At 43.7% G+C, this 21,719-nt stretch overlaps 1 protein-coding gene across 2 annotated transcripts in view; it reads right to left on the bottom strand.

Annotated features, from left to right (window-relative positions):
- Positions 1–21,719, bottom strand: part of LRIG1 (leucine rich repeats and immunoglobulin like domains 1) — an 84,937-nt gene that overhangs the window by 43,006 nt on the left and 20,212 nt on the right. The window contains exon 2 of one of the 2 annotated variants that reach the window (XM_073569747.1): positions 6,099–6,170. The exons of the other annotated variant lie outside the window; for it this stretch is intronic. Coding sequence (XP_073425848.1) covers positions 6,099–6,170 — 72 coding nt within the window. The remainder of the gene's footprint in view (positions 1–6,098; positions 6,171–21,719) is intronic. 2 annotated transcript variants of the gene reach the window in all.

The raw sequence follows: 21,719 nt of genomic DNA, 5'->3' as shown, positions 1-21,719 counted from the left end.
GAATCATTGTATCTGTCCAATGAGCTACTGTATTTCTCCAATTAAGGCAAAGGTTTTTATCAGATGATTGGTGACTCAATCTTTGGCCACCCTCCTCGATTCTCTTGCTCGTCAGTGGCATACTGAAGCAATTACCTGCTCACTTCCAGCTCGGGAATGTAAGGGGGGCACCTCCACACCATTTGCTGAATTAGCAGCTTTATATTATGCTTTTACAAAGTTGCACATTTTGTGGCAAACCCCCTTCTCCCCAGTTGAAAATAAAGGGAACCAAAAAAAATAACGCCCCAACAGATATCCGGTGCTGGTCTTCACTTAGTAGGAACCTGTCTTCTAAACTAGGTACGTTTCAGAACATGGGACGTCGTCAATAAGGTGTTAAACTAATGTTAATGTTTTGCACAGTAAAGAAGGACGGAGGAGATGGAGCACATTCTGCATTCTCAACTGACAAAAAAAGGCAAACAATATCGCAATCTGTGTCCATTGAATACTTGACAAAACCTCCTTCAGATAAATATTCATGTGCATGGCCTCCTAGAGAAGATGCAACGAACATGAACGTTTAACAATCATTTGAGAACATGTTTTTATTGGTGTAATCCCAAGTCCCATGCCCCGCACAGATCGCTAAGGCAAGGTGGCAGAAGCAGATCACTCAGCCCTTTCTGAGCCCCTAGAAGTACGGACTTAAGCTTATGAGCATTTCCACTGCTCGGTTAGCTGTTGAACGAGAGCAGAGTGGATCCTGTCATAGGGTTCAGTTAAGCCCTTCAGATTCAGCAATCCATGGTGGCCTCAGGACCTGAATCTCTGTGGACCAAAATGAAATGAAAGTTCTCTTGAAGAACTACATCTTCTCAGGACCAAAATATGTAATAAACACAGTCCCCTTTAGACGATTTCATATTGCTAGCTGGGTCCTTCAGAGCAAAAGGGAGCTCTAGTAGATTTTCCTGAACGGTTACTCCCCAATGTTAAAGGGGTTTCGAGGGATTTTTCAAAACAGACCATGGAGTAGGGGATATTCTAAAATCAAGTAACCATCATTTATCCCTTGTATCACTTCCCTAGCCTCAGTGGTGACATTTTCAAGCATAGCAGATGGCCACTGAAGCTAGCCATTAACAGCTGCGGTCTTGTAAATGATGGATGAGATGTCATCACTTCTGGTATCGACCAGGATTACCAAAAAAGCAGACAGGGTTTTTGTTTTGTTTTTTAATCTTTTTAAATAACATACCCTTTTGAAAAATCCCCCAAAATCCCCTTATATCAGGGTTCCCTCCATAAAGAATTTTAAAACTGGTTTTCAAAACCGTCCCACTCTTTTAGGCTAGGGCTACCTGGCGACCTTTCTTGCAACCAAGTCTCGTTCTGTGTCGCTGCTACATCGGAATACAAGTGACTTGGGTTGCTTTGAGACCTCAAGGATACCATGACAAACAAGTTGCAAAAAGTCCAACCTCATCACATTTTTTTTTGTTTTCTTTCAGTACCCCAATGCGATCCCATTTCCTGGTATTGTGCTGAGATGTAGCAGCGGCCTCGACCAAACCTTGGTCGAGAAACAGGTGTTGTGGCCAAAGTCACCCTGTAGGCCTTGCCTCAAAGAGGACCTTTCATCAGGTCAAGTGTGGCTCGGAAATACTCAAGGGAGCTGCGAGAATAAAATAAAAGCCATAACGGGATGCTTTCGATCTAGAGAGACAGGTCTTTAATATGACCAACTTCCAACCCAACGTTCTGGGCAGATGACCGCAGTTTTTGCCATATAACTTCGGATTCTTGTCAGGCAGGTGGAAAGGGTTTTCTAACATGGAGTAGTGGAGATTCCGGAAATGATAATTATTTTCAAGGGGCTATGGTGCCTTCAAAGTAGAAAAACCTGTTCTACTTCTTCTATATGTCAGAGAAGGACTTCTACCGAAATCTAAAGTCAATCAAAAAGGAGAAAGCAAGATTTCCCTCCCAAGAATAAACCCATAAAGACATTTCCATATGGGCTTTTGCCAACCGATTATAGACTTTAGACCAGTTTGGCTGAAACATCCCATCACACCGATAGCGCGGCCTCATTAAAATTTACAAACCAGCCATATTTAATCACGTGAAGATAAATTGGTTAGCGAGGTGTAACGAGGAGAACGTGGCTTCTGTCTGGCATTGTGCAGGACGAGGAAAGACATTTCTGGAAGTGATACGGAGCATCGTGTTATGACAAACCAGTCAGTCATCTTGCCATTAACTTGTCTTCGCTGGTGAGGGTTCCCCTCCCCCCGTTTTGGACATGGCGTTAAAAAGGACCGTGAACAAATTTATTAATTCTGCAAAATATATGTGGCTTTTTATTGCTGCCGGGATAATTGTTTTTTGGCTACCTCTGTATTTTCTGCGTCTCATAAACAGCCGCCCGGGCTGAGGAGGGTTTCTCCGTGTAAAATATTTATGGACCAGCTGCCAATTTGGTGTCAAGTGAAAACAGAGGCTCTTAAAACCCAGGCCATTGGTACCTTGAGAGCTGATGTACTAAGTAATGTTAATCTCCAAAAAATAAAGGGGGGAGAGGTCTAAAAAGGCAGAAAGTTTGGGAACACAATTAAAGTACCATGTAATATACTCAAAGGACTAGTAGCTGCTGCTTTCAAGATTATGTAGATCTGTTTGTCGGTCAGAAAAAAAAAATAGAACATTTAGTATTTTTTGTAACTATCCAGATAGAAAAAAACTACTGGTTTTCAGCTGTTGGAGAACAAATTAGGCTGGCATTTTTCTGTATCACATCTTTCTGCTTTGCTGTGTAGAATGAGCCGGAGTCGGCAGAATCATCTCATTATCAGTATTTAACAAAAGATGATCACTCTATTGTGCCAATGAAGGTTTACATGAAAGAGTAAGACCATATACACAAAAACAAAGCTATGAATGTAGTTCTTAAGGAATTTCCTAGATTCTGGGGGAGGTGGCTTCTTTTCTGAACACTTAGTATACGGATACTTTACTGCTTATGCTCCTTATGTTCTAGTCTACGTACCCACCAAGAGCCTGTCAGGTTCCCCAAGCCTCCTACTCAGCCACCATTACATTAGACAGCCCTATTCCATGATTCCAAAAATGTCCTAGTTAAATGTAGAAACGTGTGTGGGGGGGGAAACATTATTCCTGTTGCTCGACGTATGTTAATGACTTGGCTCTAGTAATACGCCGTAATCGCACCCCCATGGCCGTGACTGATGGCCTTCTCACTTCAAGAGCTGCCAAGAGGACATCAACAAGTGGCGTGTCCATCAATCATTCCCATGGGGCCACAATGCCCTGCCAGACAAGAGCCAAGTCATTAGCATACGCCAAGTGACCTGAACAGAGGACACAACCTCATTTTTCACCGGACTGGAATATCAAGGCTACATAGTTGTCAACATTTCTGGGGACATTTTAGGTCCAACTGCCCACCCCATTCCTCCTGAAAACTCCCCCACAGTTTCTCGGAATGCCCTAAAGCCCAACTGGGGTTCACCCAAGTCCTTACCCCTTTCGGCACAAGAGTCATGGAAATATCTGACAGTAGGCAACTATGAGGACGGAGCAGGAATCAGGCAACACGGCTAAGTAACAGGTTGGAGCAGGAATCCAATGAATGTCACATCAGGCATTAACGGAAGTAAAGTAAAGGCATAAGAAAAGACACCTTGGCACGCTAGTCCCCAATTTTTGCAAATGCATGAATGACTATGCTGTTCTGAGTATTCCTAGCCTTGGAGCTTGGGGTACTTGGGAAATAAACTTTCTTGAGAGAGTTAAAAAGCAACACATGCCTGAATGTATGGGAAATGAATCCAAACCTCCAATATCGGATACATTCCTACAATGTTCGCCAGTCATATGGGACATTTGTTCAATCTATCAGATTCATTAATGAATGTGATCAGCAAGAAGACCGGAGGTCGGGAGGGATTATCTGTTACTTCCATTAGGAACAAGGACACTTCATTCAGTGGCTTCTGTGCCAATTTGATTTGGGACAGGATTTTCCTACATTCAGGCACTGGCTATAGAGTAAATATATTCCATAGGGGTGTGTTTTAATCATTTGGCGTTCCGTGCCAGTTTTCCTGCCCCGCTTTCATTGCTCATATTACTACTGATGGCCATGATGAAGAATAAGTCTGACCCAAGACAAAAAAACAAAAGGGGGGAGACTATGGTGTCCTTCTGGGTATTTTTAACCCATTCAACCTTTATGATATTCACATAGATGAAGCTTGAAACTAAAAGGGCTGTTGCGCTTCACAGACCCAAAAATGTAAGCGTCCCCCACTGTTGTATTCATGACGTGGAAGCTGAATACAGGACTTTTGAAGAGCTTTGAAATCAGTCAAATTACAAACGGGGTCAACATTTATTTACATTTTCGAGTGCCTTCCATTAAGAATGCTCACAGACATTCATCGAAAAAAAAAATAAAAAACACACACCACACGACCAATGCTTGACATTTGGAGAATATTTTTTTCCTTTAAAATGGGTTGTCAACTACTTGGACAACCCCTTCTCAATTACTATACTCACCCAAGTAAAATCGAAACAATCTCTATTCACCTCTGGGGCCCGTGTCTTTCCAGCAAAGTCGGTGCCGGGGCTCCTGTGACGTTATGTCATATGAGCCCTGCAGCCAGTAAGTGACCCCCTAATGGACCGCTTCCCTCTCACTTCCAAAGAAAGTCAGAACGGCAGCAGCTCTCACTTCCTCTGCATGTCCCGTTTGTCTAAAGGAAGGGAGAGTGAAGTGGCCCATTAATGTGTTCTCACTGGCTGCAGGGCTCTTGTAACAATGTCAAGCAAGCCCTGTTGCCCAAGTTGAAGGCGGTCAATACAAGCAGTTTCTATTTTACATGGGGGAATATAGCAGTTGCGAAGCGATTATCCGGAGTAGTGGACAACCACTTTACATCCACAGCTATAATCTGAGGCTGACACGCAAATATTTTCCAGCAGAAATGGTAGGTATCCAACCAGAGGCCTTTGCTTAGTTTAGTGGGGCTGATCTACATTTTTATCTCTCTCGAAAATAATTTGCATGCTCATTCTCATTTATTTTAGTGGTGGGCAAATGTTCCTTCAGGAGTATGGGAACAAAGTAAAAAGTGCCCCCAACTACTTGCATTGGATGGCAAATGTTAGAAGACGTGTTGCAAACTGAAAAGTTGAATCCGCCACATAATATCTGAACGTAGCATAAAGGTAAGCCCATGACGTTAATGAAAGGTTCGTTTTTGACCATGGTAAACTATCTCGTTGGCTGGTTCGGTGAAGCGAACGATGGCTTGTTTTGACTGATCTACAACTGTTCGTAATTCAAAACACCGGTTGGGAGGCTTCGATTTATTTTTTTCGGCCTTTCATGAGCAATGAGTGCGTCATGTCCATAAAAACCCAATATTTCCTCACGTAGAATTTTTTTTTATTTTTTAGGGGAGAATAAACAACGTTCACACCCTATCTGGGGGTTGTAGGTGGGCATTTAGGATTACTGGTAGCCTTACATTTGCCCCTTTACGGCGATATAGACTAATGCTAATACCAATGTGGTCAGAAATAGTAGTGTTGGTCTAGACCAGTGTTCCCCAACTCCGGTCCTCAAGAGCCACCAACAGGTCATGTTTTCAGGATTTCCTTAGTATTGCTCAGGTGCTTGAATCCTTGTCTGTCTAGGTGATGCAATTATCACCAGTGCAATACTAAGGAAATCCTGAAAAGATGACTTGTTGGAGGCTCTTGAGGACCGGAGTTGGGGAACACTGGTCTAGAAGAAGACAACCACCACCCTAGGTACTCCCACTCCATTATTGCAATCACAACCAAAACAAAATCAACGAACCGATAAAGTAAAACTAGGAGTAAAAGTAAAAAAAAGGTGGAATTTAATAGAAAAACACAGACATTAACAAAAAGGCTAATCTGCTGATGGAAATGAACCAGGAGAAGAAGTCGGAGCCTGGGGACCTGGTATTTGGTTTCAATCCTCCAGCTGAAGCACCAGAGATCTCTTCGAAAAGTCCAACGAAAGCTACACAAAAAAATTATATCTATACACTCACACTTCCCGTAGACCCTGCAGCTCCACAAAGGCGGCCGGATCGATCTCCTTCAGCTTGTTGTGGCTCAGGTTTCTGTAGTAAAAAAAAAAAAAAAAAAAAAAAAAAAAAGAAAAAGGCAATCGAATCAGAACATGGCAGTCACTGAGGTCAGCAGAAATACCTGCCTGACAATTATTCTGGATCGCATGGAGAAAACGATCCGCTGTTATACAAGAGCACTTTAGGAAACGGCAAAGCTTTTTTCAGTTTGGGCAAACAAGACAATTACAGAAGGCGCTACGAGGAGACGTGAAATGCTCTGGATGCCGATTTCCCTGGTAATTAAATCAGCAAATTCAACCGGATTAGGCCGTGTTTTGTTTTCATTTATTTTTCTTTGTTTTCGGAGAGTCAAACAAATCAATCTTGGAGGGTTTAGTCAGCGACAGGCTCGTCTGTCCATTTTCCAAGCCATTAGTAGAATTATGGCAATTAATGAGATGTTTGCTCCAGTAGAGAAGCTAGAAAAATCATCAATGGGAAATCTGGGCAGCGCCTAAAATACCAGTCTGCATTATTTTTTTTTATAATGGCTCCCAGTAAACAGGGTATGTGGGTTGTCCTATTTGGGGAACACCTTCTGTACCAACTATGGATTAGCAGATCACTAATAACTCCTGGTATATGGCCATTTTTGGGGAAAGTGGTGGATGGTTGCATATTTTTCCCGCAAGAGAAATGGGGTATTATATGGCTTCCATTCATGGTGGTATTTGCCTGCAGACCCCCAAAGCAGAAATCACTCTTCAGTTCTTACATTGATTTTGACCTCCAATGTGACGTTCATACACAATAAAACACGTAACTAAGGGTTAATCAAATCTAATTGGACAACCCCAAAATGACTGAAAACCGGCAAACTCATTACTTCTGCAGTAAAACACCCTCTCGGCCCTGTTACTTGGTATATTTGCAAAATCAGATTGTACCACATCTGAGATACAAGCCGCATAGGACCTGTAAAGGCACAGATTCAAGAGCTTAAATAAATGGGATTTCTAGCTGAGGGAAAAGACAACATTTTGGGCCTGTGCAGAGTACATAGCAAAAAAATATTCTAAAAACTTTGCGTCAACGTGATCCCATTTGCGAATGTTCAAAATATATAATTTGCAAATCACTTCTTCCTCAACCTCCGCAAAATGACTAACACTGCTGGATACTATGTATCTCCCATCTTTTTAATATACTGTCCTCTGCCTGTTTTAAAGTGTGGGAGGGGAGAGCCCGAGACGGGAGCGGGACGGGAGGGGAGGGGAGGGGAGAGCCCGAGACGGGAGCGGGACGGGACGGGAGGGGAGGGGAGAGCCCGAGACGGGAGCGGGACGGGAGGGGAGGGGAGAGCCCGAGACGGGAGCGGGACGGGAGGGGAGAGCCCGAGACGGGAGCGGGACGGGACGGGAGGGGAGGGGAGAGCCCGAGACGGGAGCGGGACGGGACGGGAGGGGAGGGGAGAGCCCGAGACGGGAGCGGGACGGGACGGGAGGGGAGGGGAGAGCCCGAGACGGGAGCGGAACGGGACGGGAGGGGAGGGGAGAGCCCGAGACGGGAGCGGGACGGGAGGGGAGGGGAGAGCCCGAGACGGGAGCGGGACGGGAGGCGAGGGGAGAGCCTGAGACGGGAGCGGGACGGGAGGGGAGAGCCCGAGACGGGAGCGGGACGGGAGGGGAGAGCCCGAGACGGGAGCGGGACGGGAGGGGAGAGCCCGAGACGGGAGCGGGATGGGAGGGGAGAGCCCGAGACGGGAGCGGGACGGGAGGGGAGAGCCCGAGACGGGAGCGGGACGGGAGGGGAGGGGAGAGCCCGAGACGGGAGCGGGACGGGAGGGGAGAGCCCGAGACGGGAGCGGGACGGGAGGGGAGGGGAGAGCCCGAGACGGGAGCGGGACGGGAGGGGAGAAACTGAGATGGAAAGGGACAGTCTTTTCCTTTCTACAGTCAGTGTGGAAGAGGGGTCTTGTCACTCTACAGGAAGTAGGGGGGATACGGCTTTATTTAAGTACTGTTTTTCTATTTGTCAGATTACATACATGGGGAGGCAGGACTTTCAGTTCCGATGTTGAGAAGTGAGAAAAAGCAAGTCCCTACACTTATAGTGCTGACAGTATGCTGGTAAGGCCTCTTTCACACTTCAGTTTTTTGCATCAGTTCAAATCCGCCAAAAAGTCAGACAAGCGGATCCTTTCTTAACTGATGTGAACGGATGGCACAGGATCCGTTTTTATTTAAAGGAAACGCTGGCAGAGAGGGAGAGAGGAAGAGAGGGAGATTTTTTTTGTCCGGCACCCAGAAAGAATTTCGGGTTAAATGAGTGTCTGGAGGATCCGCCAGAGAAAAAAACGTGACAAGCTCCGTTTTGAAATCTTTGACGATGGTGACGGACAGCAACTTTTGGCGGATCCTCAAAAAAACGGATGCAACGGACGGCAATCCGTCACAATCCGCCATTAAAGCAAGTCAATGGGGAAAAAAAACGGATCCTCAAAAAAAAAATTGAGGATCCGTTTTTTTCAAAACCTGGTGGATTGTGACTGATTGTAAAAAACTGAAGTGTGAAAGAGGCCTAACCGTGTGCTGAAAATGAATGAATATTAAGCTCTAGAGCATGAGAATTGGCACAGTTCCTAAACAAATTTGGATTGCATGTGCGACAAACGCACGGGGGATGAGTGCTGCAATGCCATACTTTTCTGTAGGTTGTGTTTAGGACAGATACACTTACTGTATGTTTGGAGACTGGCAAAGATGGGAAAGCAGGATTAAAATCATAGATTTAAATATATACATGCTGACAGACACTTTCCAAAAAGTATGTGACCCTTGTAGGTAGTGCAGCCAATATATTAAGTGTACGAGCTCCTGGTACAATACATGTTCCATTCAATAAGCTCCTTACATGTTTGATGCCATTATTGTATTATGATCCATGGACGCCGAAACCTATTTTGTAACGATCTTATAGCGGAGGCCGAGCAATGTGCACACCAGAACTATTCCTTTGTTACACGAAGGCCCTTGATAAAAGAAAGTCTTAGCGGCCATTCAGCCTAAATTGCAAAACATCTACTTGAATGAAAGCCGTATGAGACATAGACTGACAGTGCGTTCAGAGCCCAGGCCTCATTTGATAACATGTAGGACAAAAATGTAATTTGCTCGGAGGAGATTGCATTACTGGTTAACCACATAATGAGGTTAGGTTGAAAGTGTCACTACTGATTTGAATCGTAGTGAGGAAGTCTTAATGGACAAATAAAATAACCGTATGACATATTAAATCACATATAATGCAGCCTGACAAATGCTGGTGCATAGAGATAATGGCGTACTACGTGAACGTTGCTGTTAAAGGGACACGAACAGATCAGGAAAAAAAACCAAAAACCTTAAACCATAAATGATGGTAGAATATTTAATAATTTTTATAATGATACTGTTGCCTTGTTAGAAGGAATCTCCGCAGTGAACTCTGACAATTCATAGATCCACACAGTGCTCCTTCCTGTTAGTTCTCCCAGTGATCAACTGCAATGTGCACAGAAACTTGGTAGTAAGGGTTAGATTTCCCTGCAACACCACCATAGGGGACATTTAGCATTACACAAAGTCCATTCAAAATGAAAGGTTGTCACTGTGTTACAGGACAGAGCAGTGAGAGCAAGAGAGCGAGCCAGCTAGCAAAAAAAGAACCAGCGCGCAAAAGAACCAGCGCGCAAAAGAACCAGCGCGCAAAAGAACCAGCGCGCAAAAGAACCAGCGCGCAAAAGAACCAGCGCGCAAAAGAACCAGCGCGCAAAAAAAGAACCAGCGCGCAAAAGAACCAGCACGCAAAAAAAAAAAAGGAGCAGCGCAAAAAAGAACCAGCGCAAAAAAAATAGAACCAGCGCAAAAAAAATAGAACCAGCGCAAAAAAAATAGAACCAGCGCAAAAAAAATAGAACCAGCGCAAAAAAAATAGAACCAGTGAGCAAACAAAAGAACCAGTGAGCAAACAAAAGAACCAGTGAGCAAACAAAAGAACCAGTGAGCAAACAAAAGAACCAGTGAGCAAACAAAAGAACCAGCGAGCAAACAAAAGAACCAGCGAGCAAACAAAAGAACCAGCGAGCAAACAAAAGAACCAGCGAGCAAACAAAAGAACCAGCGAGCAAACAAAAGAACCAGCGAGCAAACAAAAGAAACAGCGAGCAAAAAAAAGAAACAGTGAGCAAAAAAAAGAAACAGTGAGCAAAAAAAAGAAACAGTGAGCAAAAAAAAGAAACAGTGAGCAAAAGAGAAGTGGGGTCTACACTGGCACTTAAAGCTTTTCCATTTCTTTTGTGTTCCCGTTAATCCAAAACTTATATTTAGCTGTATTTTCCTTAGCACATTCATCCCTAAAAAGGCAATTTTTTTTACATTCACAAAAATAATTATTGAAAAGTGAAAATAAAGTAATAAGTATGGATTCCATTGCCAACCCTGGTTTTTGCCAAAAACACAACATTCATTATGAAGAGGATAACTAAACCAAAAACACATGGGTGTGAAAATGGTGATAAAAGGTCACTCATTCTGCAGGGAACCAATCGGGAAAGAATAAAATATCTGATAGAATGTCAAAAGTTTTGTAGTGGGTCGGAGGTGGGACTGAACAAACTAAAGATCAGGTCAGATACCAAAGTCCCCACCATAAACTTAAGGTAGCCGTCTTCCCTAACCATAGTCATTAGATAGAAGTCTTACCTAAACCAACCCCACAACGCTCCACCATTCCTAGATAGGCCATAGGAACTACAAATTGCTGGAAAGGTCTCTCCTCCAAGATCTTCTATAGTCAGGGCGTCAGGAGGCCCCCACACTCGTTAGCCTGACAGCCAATCATATAGATAGTCGAAGGTTTAGCCAACTTTAGTCTAATATGTATGGGGGCCAACAAATAGGCAACAAAGCTAAATATTCTATCACAGTGCAGTGAAGGTGAAACTGCTGAGCCAGAGACCCCATTGATCGCCTGATTTGACCACACTAGATTTAAAGTCTATAGCAGGGTTCCCCAACTCCAGTCCTCAAGGCCCACCAACAGGTCATGTTTTCAGGATTTCCTTAGTATTGCCCAGGTGATAATTTCATCACCTGTACAACACAAGGGAAATCCTGAAAACATGACCTGTTGGTGGGCCTTGAGGACTGGAGTTGGGGAACCCTGGTCTATAGGACGGCAGCAGCTTCAGGGGCTTGCCCGTCGTGTTGTGGAAGCCTCGCCAAATTTCAGTGCAGATCTCACCATTTGCTATGAAATGCGTTCCAAAAGTCAGCATGTAGCAAAGTCATCTGGACATCAGGCTTAAGATGCCAGGGAAGAAACGAGCTGTCTAGCATTTACAAGGTACAGCCTAACGACTGGAGCACTGTTATGGATTACAAAAAAAAGTTTACAGAGTTATGTATTAAAGAGAATCCTACTTTCCATCTTTTATGATCTAAATCATTTCTTAGAATTTATACTTTAAAGAGCCACCTTCAAAACATTTGCATCGCGTGCCGCCGTTACAGAAGTTGACTCCATCTTAAAAGCATCTGTCTGGGCGTCTGCGTCGCCAGAGGTCTTAGAAATTAAGCAAACATTTAAGACTTCCATGCGGCCTGAAATAACTGAGGCTCAAAACACTGGTGATTTATCAGGTATGATTTCAGCGCAGTGAAGTGTGTTCTCTGTGGTCGACCATAATCGGCGGAGATAATATTTCAGCCGCGGTCGCCATCACATAGAATCACACACAGAAAAGAATTTTGAGCGGTGAAGTGGTTGGGGTATTGAGGTTTTTGTTACCTACGGGGTTTCTCCTGAATTTTGGATAAAAGGTTAAAAGTGCTGAGAAAGTGGTAGGACTCCAACTTACCAATATGAAGAAGTTCCTGAACTTGTTGTAAGTACCCAAGTGACAAAAAAAGAAAAAAAACTTAATAGGGGATCCTACAGCAATCTTCAATTTTCCCAAAAACTTATTTCCCATCTTTAAAATGCATACTAATGCTCTAACGCGTTTCGGCTTCCTTCAAAGTCCAGCCTTCACTCACTTCAGTAGACACACGATCCATTACTTGCACCTTCCTACTATTTTCTAAGGTCACTCACCATTCCTCCCAGCTCCATCTTACGACACCCGAGTCATGCTCTGGTTCTTGTGATGCGCATGCACCAGAACACTCGTACTGCGCATGCGAAGAGCAAACTTCTCACGCTGTTGTCACATATGACGTTCTGTCCAATTGGCACAGCTGGCATACGGGAACAAATCTTGACAGTACGTATATTATAGTTTTCTTTCCACAAGCAAAAATTAAACATATGGACATAGACTGCGCTAGGCAAAAAATATCTCCCTCTACAGGTTGTGTCTAGAGATCAGACGATCTCTTTGCGTGACCCGAGTCCATGATTCAGATCAGTGCTCTCTAGCCGAGGACACAAGCTGGGCAAATTCCCTTCTGGCTCAACTTATTGTTAGTCAAATTTGACGAAACATCACCTATGTACCACACAACATCCGCAAGGCCACTGAATAAATTGCTCGGGAGCCCCACATGCTCGAGAAATTCGCACAGCTCCTGTCCAGAGAGCACTGACCTGGACTGTGTTTGCGAGAAGCAATCCGCTTATCTCAACTTATGCCCTATGACCATTTCCTGTACTGTCGCTCATTTTTAGAGATGCACCCAATGACCAAGAAATCAGAACTCTTACGAAATTATGTGCTTAAATATGGGGGTGTCACATGCATTAAGAATGCCCCCAATATGATCCCCCTACCCTTCTCCTAAATTTTCGTTTAGTCTTCCCTACGTAGTCAAACGGGCAAGAACATTTGAAGATGGATTAGGCTGGTTTTACACTTCCCATGTTTTTGTGGCCCCAATAGATTTCTATGGGGCCGCAAAATCGGCCTGCGAAAATTAGTAGGAGGGCCATATTTGCGGCCGTGAAAATATATCGAGCTTGCTCGATAATTTTCACGGCTTACGGACACGGCTGCAAAGCATTTCAATGATACCGCAAAAACAACGTTTGCTTGTTTTTGCGGTACACCATATTTGCAGATCGCCATTTTTTTTCCCTGCCATTTGTTATAACAGGGAAAAACGGCGATCCGCGAAGGTTTTTTGCGGCCCGTTTTTACGTAATACCGCAAAAATCACGACCATACGGCCCGCAAAAAAGGACCGCAAAAAACATGGCAAGTATAAAACCAGCCTAACACCTGTTGTAAGTCAGTTTGCAAATTCTCTGCACTGGTATATTTGATTCGTTGCTTCACTCCTTAAGATATTTGTCACTTGTATATACTTACAGAATTTGCATCTGCCGCACCTATAAGGTACCATTTGCCCTGTTGGCTAACCATGTTGTTGGTTTTTTAGTTGCAGTATAAAGCTGTGGACCAACTGGTCCCTGATGGACCTCCATCTGCAAAAGGTGATTGCTGGACAGGAGGAGGGGGACTAGATCATATAAATCTGGATCTGCCCTCAGGATAGCCCAATGTCTGTGTAATAACCTCTTTGATCTGTCCCGCCCCATCATCAAAAGTAGCAATGAGTCTTTAGATGGAATGAGTCTCTTACCTATTTTGGGTCTCAATAGATCCAATCTCTCACCTATGTGTCCACCCAAGACCTCAGGAAGTACCAGCACAGCGGGGGGGGATGCTGCTATAAAGAGCTTCACCATCTAATAATGCTAAACGAGTACCTGGACCAAAAGTGGTATCCTCCAAACTAAGAGATCGGATGTGTCCCTTATAGAAGAGGGAAAAGCGACAACAAAAGATCTGAGGATTTTATCGATGTAAATATTGGCATTCTAAGAGATGCAATTCATCCCGGATACAATGGGGCGTACTTTCAATGGGCTCAACCCCTTACATAATTTTGGGAGCGCGTAGAAAGTTGCCAACATTTGGAATTTTGAATACATGAAATTGTATTCATTAGTCAAGATAACTTTGGAGTTCAGCACTCTTGACAAATCATCAATAGTTTTTGTTCAAATTCTCTAGCGGGATGCTTGCTCAAGACCCTGTATCTAACTTTATCTTGAAAGATATCCAAAGACATACATTTATCGACCTCATGATCCAAAACTACCAGATTTTCGCCTGTGTCAGATGCTTTAATAATGATCTTGTCACTACTAGCTAAGTCATATAGTGTTTTTCGCTCATCGGTGGACAGATTAGATTGATGACTTCTCTACCTTAGGCTAATTGCCTTCAATTCATCGGTGACCAACTTAATAAAAATGTCAATACTGGTAGTTTCAGTCCTGGAGGCATCCGCTTGCTGTTAGGTCTCAAATTGGTGAATGGACCTTTCCCTAAAGGTCCATTACCTTCCTCCCACAGATGTATAATCGGTGATTTTCTATTAGACCCCTAAACTTTACCCTCAGACATTTTATAGGGATCCTATATTTCTCCTAAACTGTATTTTAGGACTTCCATGCATAGACGAATGTCGACCAAGAGTCTAATGTGTATTGTTGACGATAATCGGCCAGTGTGAATGCATCCTCTTGGTTTTGTAATCAGGTTGTCTACAAGCAGATGAAACAACATTTCTAGAGACGCATTCTCAGTAGCAGCTACGAGCGCAGCAAAAGCCTCCGGAGGATCAGACTCATCAGCATGTGAACGACTTCCAATTCTCTCCATGTGTCATCTGTCACATTCATAACCAGAAGAAAGCCTTCCAAAAATATCAGTCCTTTCATCTGCTCTGCAGCCACATGTTTAGGACTTATCAGATCCCGCTTTAGACTTTAGGATCCATTAAGGAATACAGTCAACAAGGCTGAGTTTGTGTGACCTTGATCAGGTATCCGAAATGTGCAAGTGGAGTATTACATTGTAATCTGTTGTGTAGACACTTCATCAGCTACTGATCTTGGGGGCGAGAGAGCAAACTCATTAACACATATTACATAGACTAGCTTTACTTAGACTAAAGCTCCCCCCCCATAAACATTAGATTGCCATCGGTCAAACGATGGTTCTGACGATCATTCAGCCGAAAAGTATCTTACGCAACTCTCCCATATACAGGAGCGTTGGACTGATCCGGTGTTCTATACAAGCCCGTTTGCTGGCGGCTTATCTCAGGGAGAACAAAATGATCAGCTGTCCAAAATCAGACATGACTGATCCGTATCATTCCCACTTTCAATTAAAATGATCCTTGTTGCCCAAATCAACCAATCAGAAGAACCCAGTTCGGATTCTGAACCGGACGTTGTTGACCAGAACAACCAATGAGTACCCAGTTTTGATTTTTAAAACTCTACTTGTTGCCACAAGGCAACCGTTGGAGCTCAGTTTTCAATACACATGGAAAGCAGCAAAGGATCAGGATCCAGCTTACCACTGAAACTGGTCTTGTTGTCAAGATCAACCAATCGCAGCTTGGATGGCCTAATCTCAAAAAATTCTTACCCCCAATTACACGCCCTTTATCAGGCTACGCTCCTTTGTCTTTCCAATGCCACCACCATGATAGAACTGCTGATTTAGTGGACATTTTGGGAAGATTTGCCAGGCACCCAAGACTTGCCATCTCCTGCAGGAGGTGTCCTTGTCGTTGGTAAGTACGGTACATTGAAGACCATGTACTTTGTAATATCAGCAGAGTTCTGCCTCATCACAAGCTCAGCTTTCCTACCTGTGTAGGACAGGATGATGGAAGCAGTTTGGAGCACAACAGCCTGACTGTTCCTCTTGCACTAACTTGCTAGGGTCTATTCGAACAACAGCAATCTACCGGTGAAAAGATCTTTTATTTTCATGGGTGGATAACACGAGAGACCTGCCAAGATCTAGGCTTGTCAATATTTATCCAGGGCTGTGCAACCACGATTGCATAAACCGGGCTCATTCCAGCGCCCCCTCCATGAATCATTCGCCACTGCACCTCGGAACAATAGAGATTATCGACGAGGCTCGGCATTTTCCTTCCTCCTCTTTCATCTTTCCTCACTCTCTGACCTACACCTATGGCAGCTTTGCGCAGATCTCTCATTAGGTAAACACGTGGCGGAATAAATCAATAGAGGTGAGCGCTGTGGTGAGTGTGTGATTTATTACGCTCACCATTGTTTGCCCAACACCATTTTCTGCAGATGACAGCTACACAATCCGGTTTTAACGTCTACAAAACTCAAGGGCTAAGTGAACCGAATCCTTCCAAAGTTTCTTTATTCATCAGGGGGAGAAAGATTTTGCCAGGAGTTTCTGCATGCAAGGGTGAAAAACTATGGGAGGTGGCTGACGCAACATTTCATCACCCGTCTGATCAGTGTCTACCAAAAACAAAAAATGGCTGCAAGGACAAATGGAAACCCAAAACCACAGGCAACGTGTTCAGGATATGGCAGCGAGTGGTACCAACCAATTACAGATTTTCTAGATACCAACTTACTGAGCCATGTAGGGGGTAGCAAAGGAACGTTATAGGCTATGACACTGTTTTCTTACAAAAGGATATTAGAGTTCCATTGTAACATGTGGGGGAACCTGTTGCCAAGTGTTCAATTTCCCTACAGCACCTCTACAGAGCAAGAGAGGTATTGGGCATTATTAGACAATATTAGTCAATAACCAAGCTGAATGACTTATGCCATTACTCGAGCAGCGCTGCTGAGCTTTTCTTGGCTGGAGTGTCGCTGTCAACGCTGCAGACAATTACAGACACCGGGAAGAGTGACGCAGACTCAGATGGACTACAATAGGTGCGGGGGCTGCAATCGAATATGGGATTTGGAGCCTAGTGGGCCTAAAAGATCTTTTTACTCCATATGAGAAGATCATTACCATACCTCTGATAATTACGACATACATTGTACAATTGACGCCTCAGGTGCGGGGCCTGGGGAGGCCGAGTAAAAGCAGTTTTGGGGTTTTGTGTAGCCGAGGGAACCAGAAAACCCTTTTAACGGCTTGATATATTTTGAGAAAACACTTTTCAGGCTAATATGTAACGTACAAACTTACAAAAACCACGAGTTCACAAAATGCCCAAATTTAAAGAACACTCTTTGTATGAATCACACAAAAACAGTTTTTTGTGCAAAAATGTATAGTTATTTTTATTCATTAATAATTACATAAAACACAAATACAAAACCAATGAGTGTATGTAAAGTGGAGACTGAGCAGCATAACCACTCGACACAGTAAAATAACAGCAGAGCACCGTATGGAAAAGTGGCCAAAAAGCAGGGTCTAAGAGCATAAGACATAAGGTACGAGACTAAAGACAAGTTTTTATTGATTAATCTTGTAATAAATGCCTGTGCATTTTAAAGTGCCATAGCCGTGCAAAATAGTGTGTAAACGTCATGTTTATCAGACTGTGGAAACAGTTGACACAGACCCCCCTGAGGAAGCCCTTAGAGCGAAACGCGTTGGGGCGGAGCCAGCGCTACTCAACCCCCTACATGGGTAAGATATACATCCTTTGTGCACTTATAGCGTTGGTGTGATCACAGGGCATAGCTGTAAGTGATTGGACAGACAGGGTGACTACTTATATACAGCAGGTGTGTGTGAGGGGATGTTTCCCCAGTCTGATAAACATCACGTTTGCACACTATTTTGCACGACTATGGCACTTTAAAATGCACAGGCGTTTTTTATTACGAGATTGATCTATAAAAACTTGTCTTTAGTCTCGTACCTTACGTCCTATGCTAGACCCTGCCTTTTGGCCACTTTTCCATACGGTGCTCTGCTGTTATTTTACTGTGTCGAGAGGTTATGCTGCTCAGTCTTCCTCTTTATATACACTCATTGGTTTTGTATTTATATGTGTTTTATGTCATTATTAATGAATAAAAATAAGTTTTTTTGTGCAAAAAAAAAAAAAAACTTTGTGTGAGTCATACAAAGAGTGTTCTTTAAATTTGGCCATTATGTGAACTCATGTGGTTTTTGTAGGTTTGTTCGTAGTAAGGAGTTGCCCAATTATTATTTTCGGAAGTTAATGTAGTGATCAATTAAAGGTATGAAACCTGGCTTTAAAATACCGTAATATGTAATGTAGACAACTCATGGACAAAGTTTTTTTTTTTTTTTTTTGTTTTTTGCTTTTTTAAAGGCCCCTCCTGCCCAATGTGAAAAACTGTCCTTCCAGCCGCATCCATGGTGGACGAAACAATTTTGTACGAACCTAAAGTCAATTTCACATGCCATAACCCAGGAACAAACAGAATTCAATTACTTTCCTCCAGCTGCCATTGAAGTCACTTTAAATCCCTTCACCTCCCCCCCAACTTCGGCCTTCCTGCCGTACCACAAGCCAGAGGAACACTTCACACCTCCCTACAGTAAACCTGTCCCGAATAATTACCCAGCCACAGTTCAGCTGAAGACCTAAAGAGCACAGCTCAGTCCTGGCCTATGGCCGCTGCCATCAGAAGAGCATTAGGTCCGGTCTTAAGAATCATTTCCGGACGAGTCTGCGGCAGAAATAACCGGGGGGCATTTCCCAATCTGCTCCCAACCTCCCCGTAGACGTGACACACTTCCTCCCATGCTGCCTCGAGCTCGGGCCTTCTTGTAATACGGCCGCGGACAACGTTAATGGCATTTCCAGGAGGAACGCGAAAAAAAAAGGAGTTACCGTCTTTCGAAAACCTCCAAGTTCGAAATGTTCCAAAAGTTTAAAAAACTTCTGATTTACATATGAAATAAAACATTTATAGGACTATAAAAAAAAATTTTTTTTTTAAAAATTGACGTTTCTTTAGCCTAGAATCCCAATAAAGAAAGTCTGATACTCCGGCAATGTTTTCAAAAGAAAAAAAATTGTAATCTCGAGAACGGATGAAAATGTCAATAAGCGTTAAAATGGCCAAATTGGATTTACAAGCTCCATCTATGAAGAAGGGATATTCACATTTCTGATAAAACATTGGGGGCCAACTCTTAATTTTCCGACCATGTATGAAACTTCTGCGTTGATTTTTTTTTTTTTCTTTTTTTATTAACGGCGCCATAAATATGCATGGAAATTTTCAGCGAATCGATCCTAGGCAGCTCTAGGATGAAAGATAAGTCCTCATCCCGAGACTTAAAAAAAAAAAAACCTAAATTGAGCGTTTCCATTCACTGACTGCAAACAGGCATCTGAATACGGTGAGAAAATGAACGTAAAAGTACAATAAAAACAATCCGCTCATTTTGTGCAGGATTCGTGGCCCTCCTGGAGCTGCGGTGGGGACGTTCGGAGGAGAGCGGGCCAAGTAGAAAAGGAAATCTTTCCCCAAGATGAATTATTACACTCCTCTGTTTTACTGAAGTTGAAAATGAGCTTCAAAGGGAGCCGCCCGAGCCGCACTTGTGCCGTAAACTCCTTTCACCGACATCACTTCACACTTGCAGAGTGCAAAGTTCAAATTGATATTGTTGGCTCCTTTTTCTTGCCGAGTTTTGGCAGAGGCCTCCCGCCTGGCTGTTCATTAATATACAATCAGTACATTAAAAGGCTCCGTCCCGCTCCCTTCTCGGGCATTAGATCCTGTCTCGCAAGGTAGTCTCATACAAAACACTGATAAATGACCCCAGGACAGTGGTCTGCAACCAGTGGGTCCCCAGCGTGACCACGACTCCCAGCATGCAGGGATAAGTACACACTGGGAGTTGTCCGCTTGAGATGATTGCCATAGACTATGTGAAATGAAAGATACTAAAATCCATCAGAATGTAACAAGACAGCAATAACATTAAACAGTTTTATTGGGCTTTGCTCCCCGCAGTCTGCGTCAACTCCCCCGCAGTCTGCGTCAACTCCCCCGCAGTCTGCGTCAACTCCCCCGCAGTCTGCGTCAACTCCAGGCACAGTATGAGATATACAAGGTTAAGAAGGTATATATGAAGATTTTGGTGAAGAAATCCCTGCTGGCCGGTAATCATCTCGGTACTGCTGTACAATAAACTTTGCGGAGTTCGTGCGCACTCTGCTTAAATTGAGACCGTCTGCCATTTATAAATAGGACAAGGCTAAGAAGATAGCAAGAGCAGCAGTGAGAACGCGCTACAAATATGCAAAACAAATGTTTTCTGTAACGTCAAACACATGTCACTTATTGGACGGCTTTGAAGGCAGCAGCCATCAAACTCTTTAAAAACTTTATTGAAATTGACGTACATCAGTGCGGCGGCTCACGGCAAAAAATTACATATATATATATATATATATATATATATATATATATATATATATATATACACACACACATATATATACACACACATATATATACATATATATACATATATATATACATATATACATATATATACATATACACATATATACATATATATATACATATATACATATATACATATACACATATACATATACATACATATACATACACATACATATACATACATATACATATACATATATATATAGATTCAAGATTCAAGATTCAAAGAAGCTTTATTGGCAGGACTAAATACACATTAGTTTTGCCAAAGCAGGTGTACAGAAGGGAATAGGGATAGGGACTGTAGGGATGTTGGGAAGGGGCTGTAGGAAAGGTGGATGGGGCAGATCCAGGTTGGGGCTATAGAAGTCCATGGCATAGGGAAGGTGGATGGCGGCATGGGGGCAGATCCAGGATGAGGCTATAGAAGTCCATGGCATAGGGAAGGTGGATGGGGGATTGGGGCATATCCAGGGTGGGTGCCATAGAAGTCCATGGCATATCAGAGTTCTCTTTCTCGCAGTCTATGGCATTCGTTCACATATTGCGCTGCTATCTCCACTGCTCTCTCTTCTTCCCCCAGCAGGATGTATGCTTTCTCTTCCTCCTTCATGGTGGTGAAATCCGGGAAGAGATGTGAGAGTCTCCTGAAGTGAGTGTCCCTCACTGCTGAGTACTTGGAGCAGTGTAGCAGGAAGTGGGTCTCATCCTCCAGGGCCTCCTGGTCACAGTGTTGGCACAGTCTTTCCTCCCTGGGCTTGTAGCTCTGCCTGTGTCGGCCGGATTCGATGGCCAGACTGTGGGCACTGAGTCTATACCGGCTCAGGATCTTGCGGTCTTTGGGGTCCTGGAGTTTCTCCAGGTATGGAGCCAGTCTGTAGTCTCTCTGTAGACTCTGGTACATGGTCAGTTTCTGTGAGCTGATGATGTCGTTCTTCCAGTCACTTACGTACCTCTCCTGGCCTTCGTCTACCATCTTCCTGATTCCGGCTTTTGTCAGGTTGTTGTGATTGGTTTTCTGGTCAGGTTGGGTTTGGGTGAGCTGTTCCGAGGGTCCTGGTTTTTCTGTTTCCCCTACATGTGTCAGGGCTTTATGGTGATGGGAGCTTGGATTGCTCCTACGTAGGTGAGCCCGGAATGACAGTGCCCTCTTTAGAACCGTTAGGTGTAGAGGGAATCTGCCCAGCTCGGCCCGGCAAGCACTGTTGGAGGTGCTCCGATGGACTTGGAGAAGGTGCTTGCAGAATTCCAGGTGGAATATTTCTGTTGGGCTTGAATCCCACCTTGACCAGTCTGGGTAGGTGTGAGGACCCCAGACTTCGCTGCCATACAGGA

Source organism: Dendrobates tinctorius, unplaced genomic scaffold (genome assembly GCF_039654945.1).
Source record: "Dendrobates tinctorius isolate UK_male_01 unplaced genomic scaffold, ASM3965494v1 ptg000027l, whole genome shotgun sequence".
Lineage (NCBI taxonomy): Eukaryota > Metazoa > Chordata > Amphibia > Anura > Dendrobatidae > Dendrobates > Dendrobates tinctorius.
The sequence above is the reverse complement of the archived record's forward strand: the minus strand, read 5'-3'. Positions and strand labels throughout refer to the sequence as shown.